General features: G+C 42.9%; 1 protein-coding gene across 2 annotated transcripts in view; it reads left to right on the top strand.

The window, feature by feature from the left end:
* The first annotated feature begins 762 nt into the window (after positions 1 to 762).
* TTC28 (tetratricopeptide repeat domain 28) overlaps positions 763 to 26,876 on the top strand; it is a 136,386-nt gene continuing 110,272 nt past the window's right edge. For both annotated transcript variants that reach the window (XM_054392699.1, XM_054392698.1), the window contains exons 1-2: positions 763 to 855; positions 10,397 to 10,675. In XM_054392699.1, coding sequence (XP_054248674.1) covers positions 763 to 855; positions 10,397 to 10,675 — 372 coding nt within the window. The remainder of the gene's footprint in view (positions 856 to 10,396; positions 10,676 to 26,876) is intronic.

The following is a 26,876-nucleotide window of genomic DNA, read 5'->3' as shown; positions in this document are numbered from 1 at the left end:
GTTATTAAATTCCAATGAGATGGAATGGCTCCAATTTTCACTTAGCCAAGAAATTATTGTTTCTTTACTATGTATTATTCACAGCACATCAGTCTTCATCATCATCTGCTTGCCTTTTCATTTCATCAGGCATGAGTCTGCCGTATTAGGAAGGCTTCAGTCTAGATGCGCTGGGAAGGTAAAGGCTGAGCCTGGCGGTACCACTGGTGCCCAGCGTCACTGCCCGAGCGCTGCAGAGGTGCAATCCCCACTTACCCTCCAGCAGCCTCCGGCAAATGGTCCTGCGGCTTCACAGCAATGCAGCGGCCTTGGAGCTGTACTCTCTGTGGAGATTGGGCTAGGAAGAGTTCGCGGTGGGCTCGCGGAGCAGGCAGGCTGTTGCTGGGCTCTTTGTGTGGCCGTGGCGGCTCCGGACTCGGGGTCGACCTCAGTGCCCGGACCTCCGCCGGGGAGAGGCGCGACTACCTCGGCAGGAGCAGGGTTCAGCAGAACGACCCCTCCGGGCGGGAAACATCACGGCCCGGGGAGGCAGGGCTCCAGCCGCAGGACGTCCGGCGCAGGGCCGTGCCGGAGCGGGCCTGGCGCCGTCGGGCGGGGGGTGTCCGGGGTCCGTCCTGAGCCCAGCCCCGGAGGCGGGGCCGGGGGCAGTGCGGTTCCCCCCGAGCCGGGCCCGGAACGTGGCGCTGTGGGCCGGGCGGACGGAGCGGGATCGACCCGGTGGGGGGCGGCGGCGGCCCCCTGAGGAGGAGGAGTCGGAGCGCGATGGAGCAACAGGCACCGCCGCCCGCCCCGCCGGGGGCCGTAGCGGGGGGCCGGGCTCGGCGGCGGCGGGAGCGGGACTCGGAGCCTCCCCGGGTGAGTTGACGCCGGACGGGCGGCGTTGCTGCAGCGGCGCCGGGAGCGGCCCCTCGTCCCGGCCCGCCGCCGGGCGGCCGAGGAGGCGGGAAGGAGCCGCCGGGCCGGGCGCGATCCCTGCCTGTGGGCGTCGGAGGGAAGTTTCGGTGCGCGGGCGGGCCGCTGTCCTGGCCCGAGGGGGGAGCCCGCGAGGAGGGCGCAGGCCCGGCGGCTAGGCGAGGTGAGCTGCAGGGCAGCTGCAGGGCAGCTGCCCCGGCGGGCCGCGGGCGGGTCGGGGAACGCGGTGGTGGCCGGCGGATGCCCGGCGGGGCTCTGGGGCCGGCAGGCCTCGGATGCAGCCACGGTCGCCTGGCCCAGCGCTCGACTTCCTTCGCCCCGGACCTCTCGATGGGCTGAGAGGGGCGCCGAGTCTCCAGGAGCCTCTGCCTCGTCCGGCGTGCGCGGGCCGGCCGCCCGCCCAGCCCTGACGGAGCGCAGCGCTGCGGGCAGGCAGCTCGGCCGGCCGTCGGTCCTTCCCGGTCAGCGGCTGTGGGCTGAGCTGCCGGGACCGGTGGTCGCTGTGGGCAGGACACAGCTGCCGCGTCCGTGTGTTGTGTTGTGTTGTGTTGTGTTGTGCGAGCCTCCAGCTAGAGAGAGCGCGGGTAGCGGCGTGGAGCCCGCGTTCGCTGGCTCCCGGGTAACCGCAGCCCGGTGTGCCCCGTTAAACCTCGAGGTGCAGGCAGTGTCTCGGGCGTACCGCATAGCACTTCAGCGCTAATTACCCTGTTGAAACTAACGGGCAGACACAAGTTCTGCAGAAGCCGGGACCTCGGCAGGGCGTCCTGGCCATTGGGAAAGTGGTCAGTAACTCGATTACAGGAGCTTTGTTACTGACAGGATTTGGAATCTGGAGCCTGGATTCAGTCAGTGCATCTTGGATGACAGCAAGTGTCAGTGATGCTGTGCTGTTTCTTCACTGGAACAGACTGGTGATAAAGGATGAGATGTATGATGCCTGTCAGCAGCCCATGCTCCTATAGTTTGATGTTGCAGCCATAGAGATATCCCTGGTTGTCCACAGTTAATAGAGAGTTGAAATGGTTGGGCGTCTATGATTTTTTTGGTCCTTCCTCCTTTCTTTGGCACCATTCATGTTTTTTTTTTAAATTAATTTTCTTTGGAGGTTTGCACAAACTTAGACAATGCCACCCTTCTGCTTTCTTCTGGTGAAGAACAACAGCTCTTCAGGTGCTCAGATGAAACCCTTTATAGGTTCTCTTTGAAAACAGTTTTTTGGTAAATAGATGTGTGTGTGCCTTGAATATTCCAAGGTTTTTGTCAGCAGTAATTTGCCCTTTTTGTGGGGTGTGAGTTGTCTGATGTAAACACAGTCCTAGGTCATGCAAATGTATAAGACTACTGATTATTATTAGTGATAGCATCATTAATGGTGATTATTACTCTATTATCCAAAACAAGAAATGAAAGCCAGTGCTGCAGCAGTATAGTCTGTGCATGTATTTCTGCTGGCTATTGATCAAGTCTTATTTCTTCACATTAACCCCCTCTTGTCTGAAACTGAAAACCTCCTTGTTGTCCATTGCGTATCCTTCCATCCTTGACCCATTACCCCTTATTTCCTTCCTCCTGGGCAGGTCACAGAGATGGGGCTGTTGCAAAGAGAGATGTCAGGTGGAGGCTCTTCTCTCTGGTGTTACCAGTGAAAGCTGTGGTTGCTGTTGGGCAGACTTCACTCCTGGATTGCACACAGCCCTTCAGAGAAGGGATGAACTTGTTTCAAACAACAAAATCCAGGGAGCACGTGCACCTGCTGCCCTCAAAAGTCTTCCTGGAGTGATTTTCCTGTTCAGATCTGGCTTTAGCTGTATGACTGATTCTTCAGTCCATTGTTACTGTGTCTGTGCCTCTGGCTAACTGGTGTCTCAGAGGAAAAGGTCAGAGTCCTCACTGATAATTTATAATTAACTGTTATTCATGATAATCAATATCAAGATTTTGTGCTTCCTTTAGCTTATACTAGATCTTTCCTTTACATTAGTGATAAATCTGTTGGATGACAACAGGAACAAACAACGCTTTAGACTTAGGAAGTTAGCTTTTATTTCTTTTCAATGTCCCCGTGTCATACTGACCATCTCTGAATGAGAAAATGTGCTCCCTTCTGCTTTAATTTATCACTTTTCTCCATCTCAATTTTTGCAGTACTTTCCACTTCTTCTATACCAGTTTTTCACTGTTTCTCCCATTCTTTACGAATTTTGACTGCTTCACATACTTCCTCTAAAATGATTGACAATAACATACACAGTATGTTCCTGAGCTGTGAGGGCACTCCAATCATATTCGCAAGGTCCTGGAAAATTTGAGCTTTTATTTTGACTTTCAGTATGCCCAGACACAAACCTGAATTCGCAGTTGTTAGTCTGGCTTTGAAGGTTGTCTCTGGATCAGTGAAGTTGATTTTTTGTTTTTCTGAGAAAAGGAAAAAGCTGAGTGTCTGCTGTTCAGAAAACCAGGAGAGGGAGAGCAGCAACCACACTGGCTGACTTGTGCATGGCTGAAGAGCTTGTATAAAAAGTTATATATATAGGCTGTGGTGATCTCTTGGCTGTCTCCTCATCCATCACTAGTTGGTGTAGTATCATTGCCTGAGATACTTCTTATGGAAGGACTGAGAAGAGCTTTGAGGTCACGAGTTTGGGGAAAGCGACAAGAAAATATTTGCAATGACTTGATGCATGTTACTCAGAGCTTTTAAATTATTGTAAGTAGTTACATTTAGCACTAGATTTATGAACAGACTGTGGTATGTACATGATCCAAACAGTTTTGCAGTGTGTTTGCAGGGAAAGCAGGTTAGTTTCTTGGTAGTGTTTAAAAATGACATCTGTACAAATTCTTTCTTTCTTTGGGAGTGTTTGCTTGAAAACACAATTTTGTTTCTTAACGGAAGCCCTTTTCAACAGTGTAAGCAAGGGCATAATTTGGCCTGCATAACCTTTGGTTTTTAAAATTACCAAAAAAGCACTGTTTAAATTTATCTATGGATGGCAGAGTTGTTACAATCTTTAGTAACATGTAGCATAGCACTGATTAGAGTGGATCTCACTGATGTTACTCTTGAAGATCTCTCCAGGTTCAGTATTGGATTCTCAAAGTTGCTTCTCATTTTTAGAAAAGACTTCTTTTATATTTAGAAAATTTTGTATAGGCTTCAGTTTATACATCAGTTCCTTTCCTGTTGATAGGTTCGTATTTAAAATATTTTTGTGTCTAATTGAAGTGAAAAAGCGAAGTAGTAAAACATTTGGAGATCAGTATGCTCCAGAAGCCTACACATATGTTCCATTAGGAGATTTACTGAAATGTGAGGTTTTTTTTTATAGAATAGTGCTGTAAGTTATGGTTTTATGTTCAAGGTATTTATTCCTATTGATTTATTTATGCTTTTAGATAAATTATAGCTTTTTTATGATACAAAAATAGATTCTAGAATTTTATTTAAAAATTTGGAAGTCTGACTTCTGTTTTACTTATTACTTTGTGAAAATCTGACTTCCCCCCCCCCCCCCAGTAACGTAGATTAACTAGAGGAAATTAACCTCTATCTGTCTGAAGAATATTTACTAGGATTTGTAGGGGTACCTTAGACTACAGCAGAAGTCAGGTGAGATGCGCAGGTAATTAATACAGTGTAAATGCTGGACTGCAGAAACTGCTGACCATTGACAGTGACAAGAAGCAGCAGGGGTTTGTAGGATTTCCTTAATATTGCTTCTGCTAGATAGAAGGTAACTTCAGCAGAATGTCTGTTGGGTGGTGGCAGTGGCTTTGTTTTCACTGTGGCTTCAGAACTGCACAGGAGTATTCCAGTGGTGCTCCACAGAGTGGATGTGTTTGCAGGGACCCTTCTGTACCCAGCCAGTGAGGAGTGTTTCTCTCACTGACCTACAGACAGTTTACCCATGTCCCACTTATGGGGTGTGTATAGTATGTTGCTGAGATATAAGGAAATGTTTCTTTCTCTTTTCGCAGTTGTATGCTCAGTAACACTTCATAACAAGCTGTGAAGATAAAATCCATCTTAGACAAATCTGGCAGCCTGGGTAGCTGTTGTACACATCCCACAGTGGCTTAAACTTTCAGTTTCAGTGGCCTTTCATTTCCTTCTACACTATTTTTGTTAAAATTCTGTTCTGAGTGGGTGAGGGTTGGATGGGGCTTGGCAAGGTTTTGTGTCTATTCAGAGCTCTGGCACAGACCAGCTGAAGTGCTGGCTGTGGGAGCAGGGAGGTTATGGGGAGAAACTTTGTGCTTTTTTCCTGCCCTTGAACTCCTGTTGAAGACAGTTTCTGTTACAGAAAAACAATAATAACCCAGAATATGGAGTAAAAAAGCATGAAGCCATTTTACAGATTAAAATACAAGATGTTGTTTAGATGTCTTTGTAGAAAGGGAGACTCAGTTAGACTTGAACTGAATTTGGAAACCTGTATTTAGAGTAAGTAGCTGTCACTTTGTTTCAGAATCCATTTGGAATGCCAGGTTTTCTGCTTGCTTCTTTCTTTTTATTTTTTCCCTCTTTCTCATGCTTCATTGAGTATTTTGAGCTATTTAGATAATTTAAAATATACAAATGCTACATATCAAGGTGTTTTTTGGAAGCTATAAAGGATTTTCTTAAGAGGTGTCTTCATCATGGACCTGCCACCCAAGACATCATCTGTGTAGGGCAGATTTATTTGAATTGTTCAGCATTCAATATGATGGATTCTATACAAACTGACAAGCTCTGAGGTGTTTGTTTGATCCACCATTTGCTTCATGCTGTTGCACTATATTGTTTTCTCTTACCCTCTTGTCTTGGAGGAGAATTTGTATTATCTGTTATTTCTTCTCACTCATGGTTTTGGAGCTGAATGGGAATCTACTCTCTACTGTTTCCTGGCTAGTGATGTGCTGCTCAGACCAACAGATCTTTCAGTGTGTATGGACACTTACTTTATTTGCTAAATGTTCTTTTTCTATACAGGACCAATCTTGATCTTGGAAGATAAATGTTCTCATAGTTTTCTCTGTGTATTCAACTTACTGTTTGCTTGGGGTTGGAGGGAGGTTGGGAGTTTGTTCTTTCTTGGAAGGAGACCAAAGGAAATTGTGTGTTTTTAACACTGGCCTTGAATGGTCACTGAGGTTGAGTCTTGAGCACCTTCTGCAAGAGGAGGAGGCCTTTTCATCAGAGAAGGGAATTAATTGCTGAGACTAATATGAAACAGATATCATGGGAACTTCTATCTGATGTGCTCCCTGTAGTAGGAGCTCATTTCTGGTGCCCTGTGCTGATTTGGGGAAGTGATGCTGAGAAGCTTGTGCCATCTTATTCTTTATAAGAAATGCATGAGCTCCTAGATCTCTACTAGATCCAGTTCTGCACTTCTTTAGAACCTTTTATGTTCCCCTAAATTAAGGAACTTCTGTTTTTCTTTAGCATTGGCTTAGTAGTTTGAATACTTTCTATGACAAAGAATTAGGCAGCCTAAATATGTGCTGTGCATTGCCATCTCCTTCCACTGTACTGGCAGAAGAACAGTGGTGACTGGGAAGTGGGGATGGCTTTTTAATGAGTACTTTTTGTGTGCTGGTACCATCATAATTTTTTGTGATTTGAGAGCCAGAATGACTCAGTTTCGATCTGTGGTTCTTTCTTTTACCTAATGATGTTTTACTGCCTTGTGTAGTTCTCATGATAGCAGGAATTAAATAACAACATATTGCAGAAATTACCATCATAGTTTTCTTTTACAATAGTTTTGTTCTTTTTTTTTTTTTTTCTCCCTTTCCCATGAGATTATTTAGCTTCACAGGATATTAGAGGAAGGAACCACTTTACTGGGACTGAGGGGATATCTCCTCATGGATTCCCCTTGTTGTTACAGACTCACAGTGTGATTCTGGGAAAATTATTAACAGCTTTGTGTTTTCATTTGTTCATGCATAATGGGTAGGCAGAAAAGACAGCTATTGTTTGACTTGTGCCTTCCTTTGTCTCACTAGTGCTCCTTGAGATTAGTCTGGTGAGGCCTTACTTCTGACAGACCAGAGTATCCCTGGAATCCTTGACCTGGGTTAGTTGGTCACCCTCTGATGCTTGTCCTCTAACACTTTTCTTAATTTATTTCCTCAGATCCTTTTGAAAAATGATGTATGAGAGATCTTTAGACTGTTAGCCCTGCATTTCCTTCAGTATAGCTTGAAAGTTCATCTGCTTTCAGACATTTTTGACATGTATGAACTCCTTTTAGGCCCCAGGTAAAGGTTTTTTTTTTTTTTTTTGAATAGAATATTGCTCAGGTTAAAATGTTCCACACTTCTTACATAAAATGGGCATTTCTGTAGGACTTCATTGGATTGTGTCACTTGTAGTGACTCTGAAGTGTTGATTCTAGGTTGTATAAAATCATGTTTCCCATTCTTCTGGTAATTTTCAGGAACAAATGCTAGTGTAAAAATAAGAACAGTGAGAAAATGTTTTGGTTGTCCTGACTTTAATGGTTGGAAATATTACCCAATAGTTTTTAGGTTTGCCCACTGAGAAAGATCTTGTGCAAGGGTGGCATGTTAGTCAATTTCAGCAGGTTTCAGGAGTGGGCAGAAATGTAAGTTCTTGGGCTTAGAGATGCTGTTGAAACTGCAGAGGAAGAAAGTAGGTGAAGATGACAGACAATGTGAGAAGAATGGTATTTCCTTTGGCTTCTTTTATTTCCTACAGCAAATCAACTCTACATGTGACTCATAGTGTCTCTAGGTGCCACCTGGGTTACTGCAGAGGCACTTGGGTACACACAAAGCCCATTTCACTACAGCACCTCCAGCCATCTCTGGCCTTCTGGTGACTAATTGGCTTTCTCAGGGTTTCCTGATCTCTGTGTTTGAATATCCACTCACCTAATAGCTGCTGAATCTTCATATTTTTCTCTTATAACTTCTCAGGTCATGGCAAACTGACCATGATGAAATTTGCCGTCAAATACACAGAAGTCATAGAATGACTTAGGTTGGAAGGGACCTTAGAGATCATCTCCTCCAACCTCCCTGCTGTGGGCAGGGATGCCACTCAACTTGACTCAGCTGCTCAAGTCTTCATCCAACCTGACCTTGAACATCCCCAGGAGGTGTTCAAGGGGGGAGGCATCCACAGCCTCCCTGGGCAACCTATTCTAGAGTCTCACCACCCTTGTACTGAAGAACTTCTTCCTAAGATCCGGTCCAACCCTACTCTCCCTCAGCTTAAAACCATTCCCCCTTGTCCTATTGCTAGACACCCTTATGAGAAGTCATAGAATCATGGAATGGTCCAGGACAGAAAGGACCACCAAAGGTCATCCAGTCCAACCTCCCCACAGCCAGCAGGGACATCCCCAACTAGATCAGCTTGCCTAGGGCCTCATTGAGCCTCACCTTGAATATCTTCAGGGAAGGAGCCTCAACCACCTCCCTGGGCAACCTATTCCAGTGTTCCACCACCCTCATAATAAAGAACTTTTTCCTGATATCCAATATAAATCTGTCTTTCTCTAGTCTGAAACCATTGCCCCCATCCTGTCACAGCAGGCCTTTGTAAACAGTCCCTCTCCAGCCTTCCTGTAGGATCCTTTGAGATATTTGAAGGCAGCTCTAAGGTCCCCCTGAGGTCTTCCCTTGGCTGAACACTCCCAGCTCCCTCAGCCTATACTCATAGCAAAGGTGTTTCAGCCCTTGGATCATCCTTATGGCCCTCCTATGGCCTCATTCCAATAGTTCTGTGTCCTTCTTATTCTGGGGACACCAGAACTGGACACAGTACTTGAGGTGGCGTCTCACAAGAGCTGTTGCTCTTGTTGTGAGTTATTGCACTGCTTGGCTTAAAGCAATGTGTTGAGCTCTAATGTTTGGGTTTGCATAGGGAATGAATTTTCAAGGATGCAAAAATTTGTTTTTAGTAGCAGTAATAATAGTAATAATAACAACAACAACAATGATAAGTAGCCAAGCTACATATTAGCTTATATTAGTATTGTATAAATGGCAACCACATAGATGGAAGAAACAAAGTTTTTGCTTTGGTCTGCTGTAAACAGGCCAAGAAACAGTACATTTACTGAAGCAGAGGAAATTTGAGGTGCATATTAGAAAAACATTTTAATGATGAAAATCAGGAAGCAGTGTAATGAGATTGCCTGAGTGAAACATGGGAGTCTCCTTCAGGAGAGATGGTTAGAAACAGTTTGGGCAAAACACTTGTCTGAAAAAAATGGGGGTAATCATGAGGCAAAGAAGAGATCTGTAATTTGTAGTCTGAAGCTTTTCTATTGTTGTTGTTGTTTGACTTAAGGAAAAAAAATAAATAAAGTCTACTGACTATTTTGATGCTTGAGGCAGGATGTCAGTTTGCAGCTTGCTTCCCCTTCTACCAGAAAATGTGCCCGAGTTTGCTCTGGTAATGTACTTAAGCCCTGCTTAAGTTGTTGTGCTGTGGTAACAATTTGTGATAATCTTATCCTTTTCTTTGTTCTTTCCAAGTATTTCCAAGTACTTTGTATGTTACCATGTGTACAGGTTGCCTGCCACCAAATACAATTGCTCCAGAACTCACAACTGTCTTGTAATCAGAGTTGTCCAAAACTCTTGCTTTGTTTTTGAGGGTCCTTGGCAGCGAGCATGCTGCATGTGACAAAAAAAATTCCTGACTGCAAATGGCTGGCTGAGGAAAATAAGGAATTAAATGAGGAGAAAGGATGTACTAGGACTTTCTATAGTTCACTTTAAATAATAATCTTTAAAATTGGAAGGCTTAAACTTGTTTCTCTTGGTTATGTTGTGTTGCATGAAGTTGACAATCTGGGAAAGTGGCTGATCACTCCTCTGTTGCTAAACTAAATTGCATGGCCCACTAATTTCTGTGAGTGTGCCCAGTTCCAAAGGCACATCCTTCCCTTTCCATTTATAAACAATTTGCAGCCTGCAGGTAGCTGGGTATAGAGGTTTGTGAGCAGATGGATCACTGCAGGTTCCTTGGTCTGAGGGGAATTTAATCATTCTTCCACTCTATGCAGGTGTGCTGTGTGATCTCCATGTCAAACTGCAGGCATGCTGGCACTATCCTCACATTCACACCTGCCACCTGTCATAAACTTATTTAGCTGGCAGTGATGCTTTGTGCTGGAGAACAGATAGTGTGGCTGAGGAGGAGAAGGTTGTGAACATTGGAGAGCATAATAAAAGAGACTACAGTGAAACTGGAGAAGGCAATGTGTCTTCTAGAAGACATCCCTCATAGGGAATGATATGTTTTATAAGGCTCTTTTTTGTTACTTTTACACCCCTCAAAAAGTCAAGAGATAAACAATTCACTTTTTAAAGTGATTCTGAGTTCATAATGTGTCCTGCAGTCATGCTGGTGCCTTGAATTTCTGCTGGATGGTTTCTAACATTTCGATTTTGTTTTTCCTTTTCTGAGCAGCAGTCCGTAACACTAACACGTCGTTTCTCCCTCCCCTCCCAGATATCTTTTTTTGGATCAAAATCCCTCGGAAGGAGAAGTCCTGGCAGTCCCATGTTGAGCAAAGCTGAGTTTGTTGAGAAGGTTCGCCAGAGCAACCAGGCTTGCCACGATGGTGATTTTCATACAGCGATCGTGTTGTACAACGAGGCTCTGGGGGTCGATCCGCAGAACTGCATTCTCTACAGCAATCGCTCCGCAGCCTACATCAAAATCCAGCAGTACGACAAGGCCCTGGATGATGCCATCAAAGCACGACTTCTGAACCCCAAATGGCCAAAGGTAAGAAAGTGTGTTTGTCTTCTGGGGAAGGAGTGACTCTTTTGGGGCTACTATTCGCATATGTAGCACCTTTTGTGAGCAAGTGCTTATATGTCTGTACTAAAGCTTGTTTTTCACTACTATCTCTAAGTAATAATATCTTTTGTGTTTAAAAATTGTGCGTCTTGGATTTCCTGTTGGGAATTAAACTGTTTGCTGTGTAAGCATGCTTTTCCCCAATAGGGGTATGATGCTATTTGACTGTTTTAAACCAGCATGGTGTCTTGACTGTGAAGAACAGACATCTCTTCCAATGTTAAATGTAGTCAGCATTCGGCAGCACACGGGAACATCTTGCTCTTGAGATGTAGCATGGATATTCATAGCAGTAATAGAGCAATAAGGCTTTTTGAGATAATGTTGAAAGAGTGTTTTCGTGTTGTATGTTTTTGGATAAACATTTGAAGAAATATCTCTTTGCATTCTTAGTAAAATCTGACTCTGCAAGGAAACCTTTTGTAAAGAGTAAGTAGTGGTGGTTGCCTTTTCCTTCTGGGGTTGCTTCCCACTAGCTGCAGTTGATTGCTTCAGTCACTGACTCACCTTTGGCTAGCCCAGGGACAGTGCCTTACATTCTAATCACTTTTAACAGTAGATGCTCCATGCTCCATTTCTCCTGTCTGGCCCTCACACAGTCTCACTAGTCATTTTAGCTAAAGATGCACTTTCAAGAGCAGATTCATCACCCAGGTTCCTCTCTTCAGAAGTGACAGCATTATGCTCTCCACTAGCTGCATTCCAAACTGTTGAAGTTGTTTCCTTTTATTTCAAAGCAGATCACTAAAAGTCTTGTTTTCTGGTTTCAGTTGTTTTGTAGCTTCTAGAATAGCCTTATCAGACACTTCTTTAAGACTTTGTTAATTACTTTACCGAATCCCAATTCTTCTCATTATATCCTCCCCATGCATTGAGATTGTGTTGTATACCTTAAAATTAGATTGCCTGCTCTCCCTGTTCTTGTTGGTCATTGTGTGTATTTTGTCTGGATATTTAGTAGTCTGTTAACTAAAACCATGAGCATTAAGCCTAGTGGCCAGCTGCTTAGCAGTTATATTTCCAAACTCCAGCATTTCATTTGCTGTGCTGCAGTGACTACATGCATTTTTCTTTAGTATATGTCAGTATGGAAAACTGGAAGCTCTTGTAGAAAAAAATATGTGTAAAACAGTGTTCTTTCCACTCACAAACCAGGACATTTCTCCTAGATACATGTAAATGGTTTGAGGATTCAGTGCTGTGAAAGCTTCTCCTGTTTCTGCAGCTTCTGAGATGTCATCTTGCTAACTGAGGTATGTGCCTGCTCATTCCACCTCAGAAGGAATGACAGGGATTGCATTACTCAGGATGCAACACCTGAGTACGTTTGAAGGCAAAAGACTGGTGTTATCTTTTCTTCAGTATGATGTCTGTGCACAATGTCACCTTTGTCCCAGCCTTCAATCATGTGCAGGCTGTGACAGCTTGTCTTCTGCACTGCTGGGCATGTCTTGCATTGATAATTCCCTCATCCTGTCAGCAGGAGAGAGAGCATCCTGCAGGTATTTTAATTTGATGATGCATCTTTTTGAAGGAAAAGAGCCTGACTTTTCTTCTTCTCCACATACCCCTTCAAAGTTTGGTTTCTTAACTCAGCAATTTCTATTCAAGAAACTGCAATTTTATACCAACTTTCTCAGTCTGAGTTTCTCTTTTTAGTGAGACCAGAAAACTGCTTAAGAGACATGTTAGTGAAATTGTTTTATAAAGCTCTTCTTATCCATAATCACAAAGAAGGACCATAGGCTAGGGTAGATCCTTCCATTTTATTGATCCTATTGTTTGGAGTTGCCATCTTGAACTGTAGCACTTACATTTATTTTCATGTTTGATTTTCACACTTTAGTACTTTTTTTTTCTGCACTTTTATATGCTGTTTAATGTTTTTAAAGGGCTTTAATGTATTCTCCCTGTTTTACTCTGTTTCGTTTACTAAGCCTGTCTTCAATTTACTGTTCTTATCAGTCACATTAGAAAGAAACTCCTGCTTTGGCAAGGAGGTGATTTATAAGCCTGTAACTTTTTGGGTCGTTTTTTTTGGTCATTAACTTCTGTCTTGTGTTACTGAATGTCATAAAAGATTTAGCTTAGATTTGCATGAAGGACTGTGTTTGAAATAAGGCAACTGCATTCTTGTCATTGAAATTCGTATTTCCAGGTCAGTTGTTTCGAGTGCAGGGAGTTAAAGAGTATAAAAGCAAGGGTGCTTCTGCTTAGTTTTGTTTCCTGTTTCTGAAAAGTCTGGTAGTGATTTATTACAGAGCTCACTTAGATGAAAAGCTCTGAAAACACTCCATAAAAGAATACTTTCAGAATGCTAGTCACAGATAGATGTGTAACAAGACCTTTGAAATGAATCATTGGAATGAATTTGTGGATCGAAATATAGGCAAGATGGAACAGAAGGTTTAGCAGCTAAAAGGCTAGCTGTGTTAAATGAAGGCATCATTATCAGACAAATAAACAGTGTATTGATACAGTGCTAAGGTGGAATAGTGCAACTGAAATGTTTTTAGTAATGAAAAAAATGAGACTTTTTTTGAAGGGAGACTGCATTACTGAGTGAGACCCCACCTGGAGTCCACTTCTGGTGCTCATGAGAATGCCATGGAACTGCTGGAGCAGGTCCAAAGGATGACATGAAGGTGATTCATAGATACATAGACTACCAGGTTGGAAGGGACCTCAAGGATCATCTAGTCCAATCTTTCAGGGTTACAACATAGTTCAAATGAGATGGCCAAGCACCCATCAAGCTGGGCCTTGAAACTGTCTAATGTAGGAGAATCCACCACCTCCCTTGGAAATTTATTCCATTGTCTAATAGTTTGAATGATGAAATTTTTTTTTTCTGATCAGAGGGCTGGAGTATCTCCTCTATGAGGCCAGGCTGTGAGAGTTGGGGCTGTTCAGCCTGAGCAGCCTTCCAGTACCTGAAGGAGACTACAAGAAAGCTGGGGAAGGACTTTTTACAAGGACTTGTAGTGATAGGATGAGTGGAAATGGTTTAAAGCTTGAGGAGGGCAGATTTAGACTGGAGGTTAGGAAGAAATTCTTTTCAGTGAGAGTGGTGAGACTCTGGAACAGGTTGCCCAGGGAGGTTGTGGATGCCCCCTCCCTGGAGGTGCTGAAGGCCAGGTTGGATGAGGCCTTGAGCAACCTGGTCTAGTGGAAGGTGTCCCTGCCCATGGCAGGGTGGTTGGAACTTGATCTTTAAAGTCCCTTCCAACCCAAATTGTTCTCTGAATCTATGAAGTTAAAAACATGAAGTAACTCTGTTTTGATTCCAGTTTTGCTATTAAATGTCCACCTGAGCTTGAGCAAACTTGATTTATTCCATTTTTACAGAGAGTTGAGTCACTTTTAAGGAACATTTCAACCCTTACTCGTGGAAAAAGTAGTGAAGTACATAAATGGTGGTGATATGCTGACATCACATCTACACTGACTTAGGCTTTAGAAGAAAATGAACAATTGTGCTAAGCTCCATTTATCATTAATTTGGCTGTTTCACAGTGAGGGTGACTTGGCACTGCCACTGCATCTTCATTCTGTCCCAAGAATTTGTGTCAGTTTGGTGAGGGCTGGTTGCTCTAGTTGCTGAATCTGACTGTGCAAATCTCAGCCCAGGAGGGATGAGACGTTAAATGTTCCTTTCTGAGCTGTCAGACCTCTCTGGCTTGTTTCCTCCGTTGTGGATTGGGGAATTTCTCTTCACATGCCCTTTCGTGCTCTTGGTGACTGTCCATTTTTAACCAGTTCCTCTGATTCTCCAAATGATTCATTTCATAAATCAGCTTTTTGTCTCTCAGAGACCAAAATAATATTTTCCTTCTTTTATTCATCTATGAGGAGCAAGGGTATACTGGGAGCCCAAGTTGGTGACAGTATCTGCCAGACCTGAAACTGCATCTTATTTTTAGGATTTTTGGGTACAGGTTTCATCCTGCATGCCATCAGAAAGTTTACCTTGTATTTCTGAAGATGCCATGACACTTTTCAGCAGGATGGTGTTTTTCAGAAGACAATTTCATTGTACATCTCTCCTGATGAGAACTACTTCAGTGATAAAAAGCTGGGAGAAGAGGCTTAACATTCTCACTGGTGACAGAACAGAGTTCACTGCTGGAATAAGTTCTCTCTCCACACTGGCAATTATTTAACTGTGTAATGAAATCGACAATTTAAATTTAAATGTGAGCTAGGATGAATGCAATTGAAATAGTGAAGTTTGTTGGTGATACTTTTCTCTTTAAAAAGAATTAATTTACATTGGGTTTCATTAAAATATCAGCAAGGGCACAGGAAGGGATCAGTACCTGGAAAGCTCATTTGAGCACCCAGTGAAAAGTGCAAGCCTTGTAACTTTGAAAGCCACACCTGTTGGCTAAGATCTACTCAATTTTGGAGCTGTTGACAGATAGAGTGAAAAATATTTCTGCTTTTGACATGCCAGCTAGAGCAACTGCCCTAGTGTGATTAACATCAAAGTCAGTGCATGAGATAAACACCAATTACTTGCAATTATTTACCGCTATGGGATGACAGATTATCTGCTTATAGGGGATGATGAATTCTGCATCTCTCTAGACTGGACTGTTTTTTTTTTTTTTTTTTTTGGCATTTCCATGGAACAGTGACAGGAAACAGCAGTACAGCAGAGGGATTTTGGTGCTTTCAGTGGCTGGAGCTCTTGGGTTACTCTTCTTCCTTTATGGAAAAAGCACAGAGGAGTCTTTGTTTCTTTTTTTTATTTCATTGAAGGGCACAAATACAGATGGGTTTTCTGACTGAATTAGAAAACAACTTTCAGTCAGATGAGGCAGTAAAGTTAGACACTGTCCTGGCCACTGGGTATTTTTCCCATTTTACTGACAGATAAATAGCATTAGGCTGATTCTCAACTAGTCCTAGTGATGGAGAGCTGTGCTTAGCCAGCAGAAATGATTTGGAAATCACGTCAGAGAGGGGAAACCCTGGAATGGAGGCAGCTGAAATTTGTGTGGTATGTTTTCCTCATTTTCAACATTTACCTTTTTCTATTTGTATTTTTATTACACAATTAATTCTAATTTTAGCTACAACAAGGAAAGGTGTACTTTGGGGACTACTTAGCTAGAACAAGGAAAGGTGTAATCTGGGGACTACTTAGCCAGCCTAATATGTTTTGAACACAGAAAATGTGAGGTTGGGCAGCTGGTATCAGAGAACATGTAGTGGTGTTCAGACACTTAGGAGCAGTCTGGAGGGTGGACTGTTGGTCAGGCTGAGTTTGCAGAGCTGTCCCAGGATGTTTCTGGTTTGTGTGTGTGTGCAACTTGTCAGTGTGAGACAACAGGAGGGCACTATCTAAAGCTGAACACTGAGCTTTCATATTTTAATATCAAGGTTGCTTTATAGATTATTTATTTATTTATTATTTGATTTTTTTATTGGTAGAACATAATTGGGAAAACGTAAACTTAGGCATACAAAATCTAAGCAATTTTATTAATTAGCCAGAAGAGGGAGCTTAACAGGTACTGCTGGTATTTTGTTTGAAAGGCCTGAATTTTAAATGCAGAACTCAGCTTCCATTTCCTTAGGAAGTTGAAAAATTAATTTGAATCCAAGTTTTCTGAGACTTCAGCTGCTAAATGTAGTTTTTTGCTTTCTTAAACTGAGGAGGGCTTTCTTCTGGGTAGAGTTATCTGGGGATGCATCCTTTCAAACATCACAAACCCATGAATTTACTTGCTTTTGGTGTTTTTATCACTGGTTTTTATTATTTTAAATAGATGGTCTGGAAAAAAGAAGGGCAAATAGTGCAGGGAGAACTGTGAGTTGCTCCAGCAAAAGAAATGCAGTGAAGAAATGAGGGTAAACAGCAATAGGAGTTAGTAATGATGGCTGCTCTGCATATGCAGAGGTTCTGCTTTCTCATCAAGAGCAGCTAAAACCTGAGCAATAACTGGAAGTCTATCCATACGTGCTCTCTTTGCTCATTAGTTCTGGTGGTGATAGCTCCTCTCTTACAGAAAGCAGCCCAGTCTGTGGTGCAGTTTCCAGAGCTGCTGGTGCAGTGTTTTCCCTTGTTCTCATGCTTCTGTTCTGTCTTGCACCCGAACCCCTGACATGCACACACCTGCAAACGCTGTTGAATCTCTCTCTTTACTCCTTCGTTTTCCCCCAAAGTATCAACCTCCTTTATGCCACACAGTCACTTAGTGGCTGACTGATTGCTGACAGAATTAGCTCATGTTTTGCAGCTATCTCCCACTTGGCTTTTGTGCAGCTGGCGCGGGAACATCCACCTGCAGTTTCCATATTTGTAGTCAAACTAAGCTGAAGTCGGTGGGATGCCTGGCTGAACGTGGCATGCAGACCTTGGCCTTCCATAACCTGTTGTGGTAGTGGAATTATCAGAAACACAGCAGCCTGAACGTGCCTCCAGAAATACATGAAGCATGGCTTGAGGAGTGCAGCATGCCTCTTTGAAAGCATCATGCTGTTCAGAACAGTGCTGTTCTGAATCTTCGATGACTGCTGGAGAAACATGGGGTGCTTGCAAATGTAACACTTCAAATATTTGGTTCCAGAAAAGCTTGAATGACCTTTTCTAGATCTGTGTTCTGGCCTTCACATTGATGTGAAATTTTGGAAATCCTCTTCTTCAGTTGCATTCCAAATGTCAGGGTCTGCACTTGTCAAAAATTCTTCAGATCCAGAAGATTGGTATATTTGTTTTATTTTATTGACTGGACTTGACTGTATCAGTCCAAGTAGAGAGAGTACTTCTCAGTGTGCATACCTGACCTGTGTCTTGCCCGCAGTGTTTGTGCTGTGCTGGACCCAGCTACACACAGTCATGTTTATTGTGTCTGTGGTCTCTGTTTAAATGAAAGATGCAGTCCTGTGCAGTATGTTCTGATGTACTTCCCAGATAGTTGTACTTGAATCTTTATAGTTTAAAATAGATGTATCAAATGCTAGAGTTTTTGTTTGGTACAGCAGTATTTTGTTGTTTATGTCTTCATATTTAACAAAAAAAAAAGAAAAAAGAAAAAGGAATTTTTAATTAAACCCCCAAAATCTTCCTTTCCCTCACTGCTGTTTCTAATAACCCCTGTGGGAGGCTGGTTCCAATCTTCACATTCTCTGAGATTTTATGAAGCATTTTCTGAGTTCAGAGTTTCTTTGGGGGATGGGGAGTGACAATGTCTTAGAGAAAAAAAAAAACTTTCTAGTATTTCAGAATCACAGCATTGTTGAGGTTGGGAGGGGCCTCTGGGGATGGACTAGTCAAGCAGCTCCTGCTCAAAGCAGGGTCAGCTAGAGCAGGTTCTCCAGGTTGTAGCGAGATACCTAAATTAAACAGAACAGCTCGTTCTTAGAGGACAATAACAAAAAAGGTATCTGAACCAATTGAAAGGTGATGTATTTAAAATGGATGCAGAGAAATGTTCTATTTTCAAACAGCCTGTTCTTGGTCTGTGGAAGCTGATTGTCAATGTGTGTTACTGAAACCATTGGTGTAGCCATACTTTGAAAAGACTGGAACCTTCCAGATGATGAGAGCATCAGAATTGCAAACATGTTCAGGATGGAGTAGATGGATGAGAAACAAGCTTTAACTTCTGGGGACGACTCATTCAGTGCACTTTTATTTAAAGGAGGAGGCTTATTTGTATGCTCAGATTTTTCTTTCCTGTGTCCTCCTTGGAAACACCTGCTTCAAACAGCTATTGGCAGGGACTAACCCAGCTGGAGCACTGGCCTTAATGGTGTGTTTCAGTCTGTGGTAGCATGAAAGCATTAAGTATTTATCATGTGAGGAGCAAAAACTGGGATGCACTGTGTCCAAATCGCACAGACATTTCCTCAGTCTTACAAGAACCAAGGGTTTGGGTGTTGTGCTGCATTAGAAAACTTGTGTGTTAAGTTCTAACTGAAGCCTGAAGTTAACTTCAAGTTGAAGTCTGAATTTAGTTGTTTCATCAAACAGCCAGATGGTTTGTTATTACATCGGCCAAACACGCAGGAACACTTTTGTCTTCAGAATTTGTTGTGTTTAACTTTCTGCTTGCCTTTTTTGTTGGCAACACTAAGCCAAACTTACCAAACAAACCAAGCAAACTCCTTTGTCTAGTGTACACTTTGCAAACTTCCAGATGTACACAGTCTAAAAGATATTCATACCAAAAGACCAATTATGTGACGTAACTTAAAAACATAAACAACAACCAAGCTCTGGCTTGCACAGAGTTTAATTATAAATGTTACCATGGTGTTGTCTAAGTACTGTGGAATTTTCTAGCTTCAGAAGTGTTCTCTGCCTTTGACCAGCTGGGAAAGGAGATTCATAGATTCAGGGAATGATTTAGGTTGGTGGGGACCTTAAAGATCATCTAGTTCCAGCCCCCCTGCTGTGGGCAGGGACACCTCTCACTAGAACAAGTTGCTCAAGGCCTCATCCAACCTGGCCTTCAACACCTCCAGAGAGGGGGCATCCACAACCTGTTGCAATTTCTCACCACCCTCACTGGAAAGAATTTCTTCCTAATCTCCAGTCTAAATCTGCCCTCCTCAAGCTTCAATCCATTCCCTCTCATCCTATCACTACAAGCCCTTGTAAAAAGTCCCATCCTGGCTTTCTTGCAGGCTCCTGTTAGGTACTGGAAGACTGCTCTAAGGTCTCTCTGGAGCCTTCCATTCTCTCGGCTGAACATCCCCAACTCTCTCAGCCTGCCCCCACATGTGAGGTTCTCCAGCCTGAGATATTCAAAAACCTTTCGACACCAGGAGATAGCAGCCTTGGAGGCATGTCTGGGAATTGGGGTAAAATAATCTGTGTCCAGGCGTCAGCACAGGAAGTCTTCTTTGTTTGATAGCTGCTGTGTGGTTGGAAGCCCCAGGTACTGGTTTGAGTAGCAGTGTTCCCTGAAGACCACAGCAGGTCACTGAATGAGATAGAGCCAAGTGGGCCATCAGGTTTGGAGACCAGGGTTCAACAGTGGTCTGTGATTATGTACAGTTGTTAAGCTACAGAGCAGGTAAAAGTGTTATTTCTTAAACAGGGATACTTTTTCATATCAAACTGTTTTTGAGCTGCAACACCTTTTAGAGCAAAGGTGAATAGTCTGGAGAATTTAGCTGATGCAAAAGCAATGCCCTGCATGTGATCTAAAAGTAACTAGGTGAATTCCTACGACTTCTCATCAGGCACAATTTTCTCTCACCATCTTTGTCCATCTCTTGCACCTTCTTTAAAAATGCAACTTTTGTATACATAGGTGGAGAAGAAATCTGCAAGAGCAGAAAGAAGGGGCCTTTGGGTGTACGAAATGTGGGAGGGTTCTCCATGTTGCCATGTAACTAGGGGAATTCCACAAAGGGGCTTGTGCTGGTCTTTGATTAAGTGACTCCAGCTGTTGGTCATGTGCTTATGTTGGTCCTCTGACAAGGAAAAGGGACATTTGCTCTTGTATGTCTGCTGATGGCACATACAGCATTGTCATTGTCCCCTGGTGTGTTGTAGCAGTCTGTTACCACCTAAAAGTTTCTCAAAGAACCATGAGTGCCCACCCTTCATTGCTTGTCAAACTTCTCTGCGAAGAATGTGACTCGACCACGTAACTTTTGTAATGAATAGGCCCCTTGTTTTTAATTTGATGAGCAAGGAACTTTCCAGTCCTGTCCTCCAGCTTACAGTCTGTCTTTAATTTGCAGAAAGATGCATTCCAGTGTTTCAGGCCTAGAACTGCTGAAGGGGTTCCTTTGGCTTTGCTAGCACTTTGCTGTGTTACGTTCTCCTGAGATTTGTGTGTTTGTTTCTGTCTTTTGATCTTACAGAATCACAGCAGAGTTGAGGTTGGATGAGGCTTCTGGAGGTGATGCTGAATTGAAGGGTCAGCTAGAGCATGTTGTCCAGGACACTGTCTTGTTGGTTTTGAATGTCTCCAGAGATGGAGACTTCACGACCTCTCTGGGCAAAATCTGTTGCAGTGTTTGAACACCCTCACACAAAAAGTTTGTTTTCGTGTGTTTAAATGAGATTTCTTGTATCACAGTGGTGCCCACTGCCTGTTTTCCATCCACTGAATATCACTGCGAAGAGCCTGGTTCCATTCTTTCGTTGTCCCCCGTCAGGCATTCATACACATTAGTAAGACCTTGCTCCTCCAAAACCTTCCCTTCTCCAGGTTAACCAGCTGAAGGTGTCTTAACACCTGGCTGGTGCTCCAATCCTTAATCATCTTTGTGACCTTTACTTTGACTTCATCCACTCTGCTCCTGTCTCCTATTTGGGAGCCCAGAACTGGTCATGGTACTCCAGATACGTTTTAAACTTATCTCCTCATTATATAGAGATTTCCTTCTTACGGATTTTGTTGGTGTTGTTTTCACTGCCTTCTTATCCCTTCCCTTTGAGTAATTTTATCCTTCTTTTTTTTCTTTTTTTTTTCCTGCTCGAGCCAAGATGGATCAAAGTAAGCATCACTAATTCAGTGGCAGAAGAATGCTCTGTATCTTTGTATGCTTGCTTTTATCTTTTTTCTCTTTTCTCTTTTTTATCTTTTTTAATTTTCTCTTTTTTATCTTTTTTAATTTTCTCTTCTCTTCTCTTCTCTTCTCTTCTCTTCTCTTCTCTTCTCTTCTCTTCTCTTCTCTTCTCTTCTCTTCTCTTCTCTTCTCTTCTCTTCTCTTCTCTTCTCTTCTCTTCTCTTCTCTTCTCTTCTCTTCTCTTCTCTTCTCTTCTCTTCTCTTCTCTTCTCTTCTCTTCTCTTCTCCTCTCCTCTCCTCTCCTCTCCTCTCCTCTCCTCTCCTCTCCTCTCCTCTCCTCTGTTCCCCTCCCCTCCCCTCCCCTCCCCTCCCCTCCCCTCCCCTCCCCTCCCCTCCCCTCCCCTCCCCTCCCCTCCCCTCCCCTCCCCTCCCCTCCCCTCCCCTCCCCTCCTCTCCCCTCCCCTCCCCTCCCTTCCCTCCCCCCTTTTCCTCCCCTCCCTTCCCTCCCCTCATCACCTCCCTTCCCTTCCCTTCCCTTCCCTTCCCTTCCCTTCCCTTCCCTTCCCTTCCCTTCCCTTCCCTTCCCTTCCCTTCCCTTCCCTTCCCTTCCCTTCCCTTCCCTTCCCTTCCCTTCCCTTCCCTTCCCTTCCCTTCCCTTCCCTTCCCTTCCCTTCCCTTCCCTTCCCTTCCCTTCCCTTCCCTTCCCTTCCCTTCCTTCCATATTGGGATGGATCCCCACATTAATAGTGTGTGTTTTTATTGTGATGAAGGAACTGTGGTTGTGTCAACTTTCTGCACCCTTCCTCTTAGTGCAGATTTTTGATAATACTTTGACTGTAATGCCCAGTACCCTGTATAGGAGGGTCTGCACATAGTTTTTTTTCCCTACATTTCATATTACACATTCTTACTGCCTGTAAAGTGGGTGGGGTAGTTCTGGTTTGTTTTACCAGTTGGGAATAGAGAGATTTTGTCATGTTTATTGGTAACTTATGTTAGTGCCAAGCTGTGTTATTGCATCCCTGTAACATGGTCTTGCTAGTGTGGATCTGACAGAGCAGAGCTGAGTGACTGCAGTGCTGTAACTGGAGCTGACAGACCTGGCCTGGGGCATGACATCATGCTGATGTGATAGTATTGCTTTTGGTTTTGGACCCGGGGTACCTGGACACATGATGTAGGTTTGCAGAGGTCAGACAGGGAGTCTGTGAAATACTAAATTTAGCCCAGGTCCTAGCTGCAGGATCATCCTTTTCTCTGTCAGGTTTTTTTTTTTCTTTTAAAAATTAGATATTTAAACAATGAACATCATGTAGTATTTAGACAGCATTGAGGAGGTCGTGTTTTTACTAACACTTAGGTTCACTGGAGAACCCTGCACCAGCAGTGGTGGCTATAGCACTGCTAGGAGGAAGCTCTTGTGCAGATAAGCTGTAGAGGTGCTCTTCTCCCTAAATTCTTGCAATGATAGAGCAGCAGCAGTACAACAGGAGAGCAGAGTGGGGCACATGGGAGAGGTGGACACAGACCCAGTAGTTTTAGACTAAACCTTAGCATGGGTTGTCTTTTTTTTTGCCTCCCAAGCCCTGAGCAGTTGCCAGATGACTTTTCTGATCAGCTTTCAGCTCTTCAGTGGTTTCTCTTTTCCATTTGCTTATTCTTAAAAATAAGATATTTATTAATAGTTTTTTTCTCAGCATACAGGGATGGAGTTTCCTCATCTTGGGTATTCATTTCTTTCTGAATATTATCGTGGTGTGACTCGGTCTAAAGCTGAGTCTTGAAGACTTGGAACAGAGCTCACATGAGAGGGCGCTCTGTGCTTAGGGATTTCACAGCACTGCCTGGGATCTCATTTCAGTCCTAGATAGACATTTGTATTTTTTTCATATTTCTAAGAGGTATTACATTTTTTTTTCAAAGTTCATACTGTTCATACTGTTTTTTCATTTCTTTAACATCAAACTGGATATAGCCACCAGGAGAGCATAACAAATCAGGCTCCCTCAGACTGTGCTGTACTGCTTTCTAGAACAGGTTGCTTTAAAATCTGCATACACATTCAATTTGGTTTGCATTTTTATCCTTTGCTCTATTTTATTTTGTTAACATAGTGTCTGCAAACCCCTTATTCCCATTTATTTTTTCCTTTTGCTACATTACTGTTACTTGCTGTTTGATTAATCAAATCCTAAAGAACTGTGCCTCAGATATTGTTTATTGTGTTCTGCAGAAAATATTTTTAAGGGTGTTTAGCATCCTGGATTTACACTGACTCTCCAAACTTGTGATGGAATTCTGGCTGCCCAAGGATTAGAATTTGAGCAGCACAAGAAAGATTGTCTTGGACATTGTGGATTAAAAGGACTGCAGTGAGACTTCCTATTTCTTGTGAGCTACCAATAGGTGGCTGTATGGTGATAAAAACCAGGGGGTGGATTTTAGGATACTTGCCCTGGATTATTCTGTGATAGGTAAGAATGCCCTTGGAAACCTGCATTTCTTGTTTGGGTACACGGTCTGATACATCATGGCATGTCTGGGCATTGCAGGATCCTCATCACAGACCTGCAAACTCAACCAGTCTTTGAGGAAATGAACAGAAATGGAGAGTTTGGGAGAACATGCAGGCAAGAGAAAACACTAAAAATAGAGAGAGCAGAAAATGGCCTTGATGACAAGTCAGTAGGAAACATTTAAGGCCATCATTTAGACAGCATACTGCAGTGTGCCAGGTTGAAGAAACCCCAGCTCATTAGTGGTAGGGTTTGCTGAGAGCTGCGTAGCAACTAGAGCTACATGCAGGGCTGAAGGGCTTTGCCTTGCTGGCCTTGCATCACACCACAGGTTTACTCAGGTAATATCATTCCTGCCATTTCCCTTCCTGCAGCCAAGCAGGATGTGAGGTGCACATGTAATGGAAAGGTAAGAAACACAGCACAGGGATAACTGCCACATTAAGCACAGATATTTTCTGAGTCAACAAAGAAAAAAAATCTAGTAATTATTATTATTTCTACGAATCCAGTGTCCTCTCAAATTCACTGCTCTCCATGTGTTTCTGAGTGCCCAGGGCTCAGCCTCTCATCTGAACTTTCAAATAAAGCAGGTGACATCCCTTTGCCACAAGTGTCTTTGTCTACGATTTTTCCTTTGCTCTAAAGAGTCCCTTCTGTTGTGGGGAGCATCAGAAATAAATTCTAATAGTTGGGCTATTATCCACTAAGAGAATTTACTCCTGAAGTTTAGAAAAGTTGAAAATTTCTGTCATATAGTGAACAGACACTCCAGTTTCAATTTTATTTTCTTGATTTAAATTGGTCTTGAACTCTTTCTGTCTTCCTTTCACTTTGGAATGGAATGTTTGCATCCTGGAAGTCACATAACTGAATTTCTCCAAAAGTCACTAGAAATCTATCATAAGGTCCCAAAGATGAAACACAAGACTTGTAAGCTATTCAGTGTGGTGATTTTTATAATGTCTGATGACTTTTCCAGAAGCTGGCAGAGGTATGCAAATTCCTGTATTACTCTTTTTCATTCTAAATCTGTTGAGGAGCCAGCTCTGAGAAATCATAGATCATATGAATGTTGATGCATATGAAGTATAATAAAGGCATTATTTTTTTTTGGTAAGTATTCCAGTATTTGAGAATATTCTCACCAACCTGTTCATTTGATGGATTTTCTTATACTTGCCCCAGGCACGGGTAAGAGTCCTGCTCAGTGTGCTTGATAGGCCTGTAAGGAAGGAGACAAATGAAAAGCCTATTTTTTATTTGGACAAATGTTAAATTTATGAGTTTATGATGGATTTTTAATGGGCTTCTTCAAAAATGTATACCAAGCCTCAGCTGTGCTGGATGCTAACAGAGAGAGAATGTACTTTGATGAAACCTTTGTTAATAGAAGTTCATCTTGTACGTGAATTGGAAAGGAACTTTCTTGCAACACTGCATTAAGTTCATACTTGAGGCATAATTCCCCACCCTTTTCAGAGTGAAAAAGGAGATTTATTTTTTGCCATGGATTATGTAGTCTGTATTTTGCTCATTGTGATTATCTGTGTGCAGGCTTTTGTCCTTTACCAACAAAGCACAAACAAAAAGAAAGGGGAATGTAAGTTCAGCTCCCTTCAGCTAACAGCTGCTGAGTATCAACTCTTCTTCCATAAGAGCTGCCATGGGGAGCAGATTGTAGGTGTGTGTAATGGAGTTTAAGCACTGGTGGGTATGAGAGGTTTGAGGAAACAGGCTGCATGGGGAGAACATTTTCCTAGTGAACGTTTTCCTTGATAGCTGTCAAAGAGATTCAGGAGCGTTCTGAGCTAGTGGTTGTACCTGAGCTGTTGTGGTTTCCTTGACAATGATTGACTTCTCCTCAAGAGCTCCATAATTTCTGAGTCCATTTGTCCTGTAGACCCATAAAATTAGAATTTAGTCTCATAATTTGTGAGAAAATGGTAAAATTGTTGAGTGGAAACCAGCCTGGATGGTGGGTTTGTTGCTGTTATCAAGGTCACTTTCAGATGGTGCTTTGCTGGACAGCTCCCCTATGGGTTGGGCACAGGATCTGTGCGTCCTGTCTGCAGTGCCCAGCCAGACCACTGGAATCACTCAGAAACGGAATTCTGGGCAGATTCCCTTATTTTTATTTTCTTGTTATCATTTCTCAAATCATAAATCAGTCTTCACTGGTCCAAAATGAAAAATAATGGTCCTCTTTTGCTTTTTTTCTACCAGAGAGGTGGGAATGGGAAGCAGTGTGATGTTGGATTTATTGTAAATGTAACCTGTAGCCTTGGTTATCACACAGGAATACCTGTAAGCTTCTTGATTATCTTTTGCTTTTCCTTGCCTGGGCATCTTGGTTCTGCCTCTGACAGTTCTGCAGTCAGCCATAGTGTTCTCAGAGGTTTGTAGTCACTAATGGCAATTTATTTTAATGACAGTTTCCCTGAGTCCTCTCCCATGCCTTCAGAGACACGTGTCAAGCTTCAAGGCCTCTTACTCATTTAAATCTTTGCTAGGAACACAGACAAGTAGTTTCGCTCTGGAGAATTCAGATGTGCTACATGCTCATGTTTATTTGATGTCAATACATTTTGTTAAGTTACCATTGTTACCAGTGTGTTCAAGGAAATTACTTTTTATCATGAGTATGGTGGGTATGAAATGCATGCAACTGTATTTCAGGGAGTAAATTTTTCATGATTATAGCCCTCGGGTACTAAATAAAAAATGTCAGCTTCTTGGATTTGGTTGCACTATAAAAGTGTGCCTAGAAATAATGGATTCTGTGACTGCTTGGGAAAGGACAGCCATAGTATTGAACCCTCCTAGGTTTAAAAGCAGAGAGTGTGTGCACTTAACTGCAGAGGGAAATGTTTGGTATTGCAATGTGCAATCATTAAAGCTTTGGAAAGCTGTAACGGAATAGGGAATGCAGCAGAAAAGGAATGTGAATAAGAGGAGTGTGTATAGTAAACATAGCTTTTAGAGACCCTAAATTAATGTTCCAGAGAATAAAAAAGAAATGGGTTGCCTGTATGATTTCGTGCCCTCCCACATTTGTTCTGCTTTGTCTGACACTTGGGCTGCACTGAAGAATGAGACTGATTCTGGAGCCTGCACAGAGAGGAGTT

Source organism: Indicator indicator, chromosome 26 (assembly GCF_027791375.1).
Source record: "Indicator indicator isolate 239-I01 chromosome 26, UM_Iind_1.1, whole genome shotgun sequence".
Lineage (NCBI taxonomy): Eukaryota > Metazoa > Chordata > Aves > Piciformes > Indicatoridae > Indicator > Indicator indicator.
The sequence above is the reverse complement of the archived record's forward strand: the minus strand, read 5'-3'. Positions and strand labels throughout refer to the sequence as shown.